The following is a 3916-nucleotide window of genomic DNA, read 5'->3' on the forward strand; positions in this document are numbered from 1 at the left end:
TATCAGGTGCTCAATGGCCATGCCAACAATACTCCAGACATACTTTGCTGCTACACATGAGAAATGGAAGAAGCACTTCCCTCGATTAGAATGATACACCTTTTCGTGTTGTATTCTAGAAGAAAAAAATCTGACTCTTATCATTTAGTTATAGCCTTATAGGAGTGCATCCTTTTGCAGCACAAGATTTTCTTCCAAAATTCAAAAACCCAATTTGAAAGTTCCAAAAATTTCCCAAAAAGAGCGAGGATGTATCAATGTTGTATTTTACCGGTGTATGAATTTTCAATACGAATTACCTTATATATTAGGTTCACAAAAATGGCAAGAATGCATACCTGAGGTATGGTGAACAGTGCAAAGTTCGACACTTCTAAACTTCTAAACTTTGACAGACTTTTCATTTTTGATGTGCATGTAATACTAGGTATTTCACGCAAAGTTGCATCCTAGTAGTGAAGAACTGATTTGTTTCAGAGTTTTTTGAAACTTTGAAATCAAGTTTTCGATTTTTTTTAAAAAAAAATATCAAGCTACTATTGCCCGTACAAAGTCGCCGCTTATTTCTTTCTCGCCGTGAGGAGCCGTCGGCTGCATAGATAGAGCAGAACACCTTCGGTAGCAGCCAGGACTCTAGAAGCTGAAGCGGAGAGACCAGTCAATCATCTGGTGGTCAGCTAAGAGCGCTTGAATGTTCAGCCATCGCCTACCTCCGGAGAGAGAGACACGCAAAATCCACCAATCACAGTAATGCTAGGCGCTCCCTTCGCCGGCCTAACAGGTTAAAATCCACCGCGACTCCTTCCTCCGCAGCAACAGTTTCTGTGGTTGACTAACACTCGGCAGCCTCACTAAGATGGACGGCTGGACGCGCCACCGTGCCGGTCGGGACAGGGTAGACTGATATCGACTGAGTGTTCAAATAGCTGGCAGGAGAAGAGATACAGGTTCTGGTCGTCGATCGACTTAATTCGCAACAGCAGCCGACGAGATGGAATCAGGGGCGCTTCTCCTGGGCGTGTTTCTCGCGCTGCTCTGCATGGGTGTCGTGCGCGCGGCGGACACGGTCGCCGTCGGCCGGCCGCTCACCCTTGGCCAGACGCTCGTCTCTCCCGGCCGCAAGTTCGCCATGGGATTCTTCCAGCCTGGTGAGTCCACGATGCATATCTGCATGACATTGCTCGACCGTGTATGTTCAGTGTGATGTGATACTTATCGCTATGTCCCTTTTATTTTCTGCCAGACGGAGGAGCCGCCGGAAGCTGGTACATGGGAATCTGGTACCACAACATCGCCGTTCAGACGCCGGTTTGGGTGGCCAACCGCGACACGCCGGTCTCCGATCCATCCTCGTCACGGCTCGCCATCACGCCCGACGGCAACCTCGCTCTATTTGACGGCACCGGCTCGATCGCTTGGTCGACGAGTGCCAACACCAGCGGCATAGCAAACGCTACCGACACGGTCGCCGTCCTTCTCGACACGGGCAACCTCGTGTTATCGCCAGCGTCCAACGCCTCCGCGGTGCTGTGGCAGAGCTTCGACCACGTCGGCGACACGTGGCTCCCCGGCGGGAAGCTCAGGCGCGACAAGCGCACCGGCGAAATACAGGGGATGTTCTCGTGGAGGGCGCGCGGCGACCCCGCGCCGGGGATGTACGCCCTCCAGCTCGACCCGTCCGGGGCGCCGCAGTACGTGCTGGTGGCCAACGGCACCCGAGAGTACTGGCTTACTGGCAACTGGACGGGCAAGTTCTTCACCGGCGCCCCGGAGGTCGCAGCGTCGAGCGGCAGCTCAGGGTACAGCTTCGAGTTCGTGGACAACGACGAGGAGAGCTACTTCACGTACAACTTCGCCGTCAACACGACGGTGTACCGGTTCGTGATGGACGTGTCGGGGCAGGTGAAGGGGTGGTTCTGGGTGGAGGCCACGCAGGGGTGGAACCTGGTGTACGCCGAGCCCAAGGCACGGTGCGCCGTGCCCCGCGGCTGCGGCGCGTTCGGCATCTGCAGCGACGGCACGGCCACGGCGTGCGACTGTGCCCGGGGCTTCCGCCCGCGGAGTCCAGCCAACTGGGGCTCCGGCGACTACATCGACGGCTGCGTGCGTGACGCCCAGCTGCAGTGCGCCAAGAACAGCAGCGGCAGCGTCGGCACTGCTACCGGCTTGAAGAAGGAAGACCAGGACAAGTTCCTCCGCATGGATGGCATGAGGTTCCCGGATGACGGTCGAGTAGTGGGCGCGGCGAGCACCGGCGACTGCCAGAGCGCGTGCCTTGGGGACTGCACGTGCTCCGCTTACGCGTACAACACCAGCTGCTTCCTGTGGCATGGAGACCTGCAAACTTTGCAGGCCGGTATCGGCGATGACCAGGCCGGCGCGGGAAGCCTCTACCTCCGGCTGGCCGCGTCGGAGATCCCAGGCGCGAGAAGCCACAAGTGGCGGAACATCAAGATCGCCGCCGCTGCACTCGGCATCGCCTGCTTCGTGGTCGCCGCCTCCATTCTTCTAGTTCATACGACAAGGAAGAGAAGAACAGCGAGAGTTAACGGTCTCGCCGTCGGCGATGGCTGTGTGAGCTACAAGTACAGTGACCTGCAGTACCTGACCAAGAACTTCACTGACAAGATCGGTGCCGGCGCCTTCGGGTCGGTGTTCAAGGGTCAGTTCTCCGACAGCACCGTGGTGGCCGTCAAGAAGCTGGAGGGGCTCCGGCAAGGCGAGAAGCAGTTCCGCGCGGAGGTGAGCACGCTGGGCACCATCCAGCACGTCAACCTGATCCGCATGCTCGGGTTCTGCTCTGACGGCGGCGCCGACCGGAAGCTGCTGGTGTACGAGTACATGCCCAACGGCTCGCTCGACCGCCACCTGTTCAACAAGACGTTCTACGTCCTGAGCTGGCAGGTGCGGTACCAGGTTGGGATCGGCGTCGCCAAGGGGCTCGCCTACCTTCACGAGAGGTGCCGGGACTGCATCATCCACTGCGACGTGAAGCCGGAGAACATCCTCCTCGACGCCGCCTTCGCGCCCAAGGTGGCGGACTTCGGGCTCGCCAAGCTCGTCGGCCGGGACTTCAGCCGGGTGATCACCACCATGCGGGGGACCATCGGGTACCTGGCGCCGGAGTGGATCAGCGGCGAGGCGATCACGGCCAAGGCCGACGTGTTCAGCTACGGGATGATGCTCTTCGAGATCGTGTCCGGGAGGAGGAACCTCGAGCAAGGGGAGAGGCAGTTCGTGGCGTCGTCGTTGGCATGCGCGACAAGCACGGAGGAGCAAGCTACAACGACGACGACGGCGTTCTTCCCGTTGCTGGTCGCGCGGAGGCTGGCGGAGGAGGGGGACATGATGGCGCTGCTGGATCCCGAGCTGGAAGGGGACGCCAGCGCCGACGAGATGAGGAGGTTGTGCAAGATCGCCTGCTGGTGCATCCAGCGCGACGTCGACGCTCGGCCGACGATGGCGGAGGTGGTGCAGGTGCTAGAGGGGTTGACGGACATCGAGATGCCACCGGTGCCACAATACCTTGAAGTGCTAGCGGGACAAGCGATACAAGAGTCGGTCTACCATAGCACGGATCAGCATTAAGCTCTTTTTCCGCTCATGGTTGGGAATCGTCTGCGTCAGCAACTTTGTTAAACTACTGGGAAAAATAACGGAATTGCTAAGTTTCAGCTAACTGAGATGTAGCTTATGTCTCACTCACGATGCTTCACCGTTGAATTTTGTTTCAAGTTGAATATTCGTGTTTACACTTTATTTAGGTTCATATTAAAACACACTAATGTAATTTGATTGAGAGATAAGTTAAGTTTGTACCCCCAGCCCACCAGAGTTCAGACCCCAGTGTTGTGGGTATACTTTATGGATATATCAACGGCATGGCCTAGATCCGGCAAGCCCGGGTGGTCCATAG

The 3916-nt window shown here is 57.1% G+C and overlaps 1 protein-coding gene across 1 annotated transcript; it reads left to right on the top strand.

Annotated features, from left to right (window-relative positions):
• Nucleotides 1-1614: 1614 nt before the first annotated feature.
• Nucleotides 1615-3701, top strand: LOC124705397 (G-type lectin S-receptor-like serine/threonine-protein kinase At2g19130). Its single transcript, XM_047237125.1, has one exon. The coding sequence runs from the start codon at nt 1615-1617 to the stop codon at nt 3586-3588; it is 1974 nt and encodes a 657-aa protein (XP_047093081.1). The 3' UTR covers nt 3589-3701.
• Nucleotides 3702-3916: the final 215 nt, after the last annotated feature.

The sequence above is a fragment of the Lolium rigidum genome, chromosome 4, assembly GCF_022539505.1.
Source record: "Lolium rigidum isolate FL_2022 chromosome 4, APGP_CSIRO_Lrig_0.1, whole genome shotgun sequence".
In the NCBI taxonomy this organism is placed as follows: domain Eukaryota; kingdom Viridiplantae; phylum Streptophyta; class Magnoliopsida; order Poales; family Poaceae; genus Lolium; species Lolium rigidum.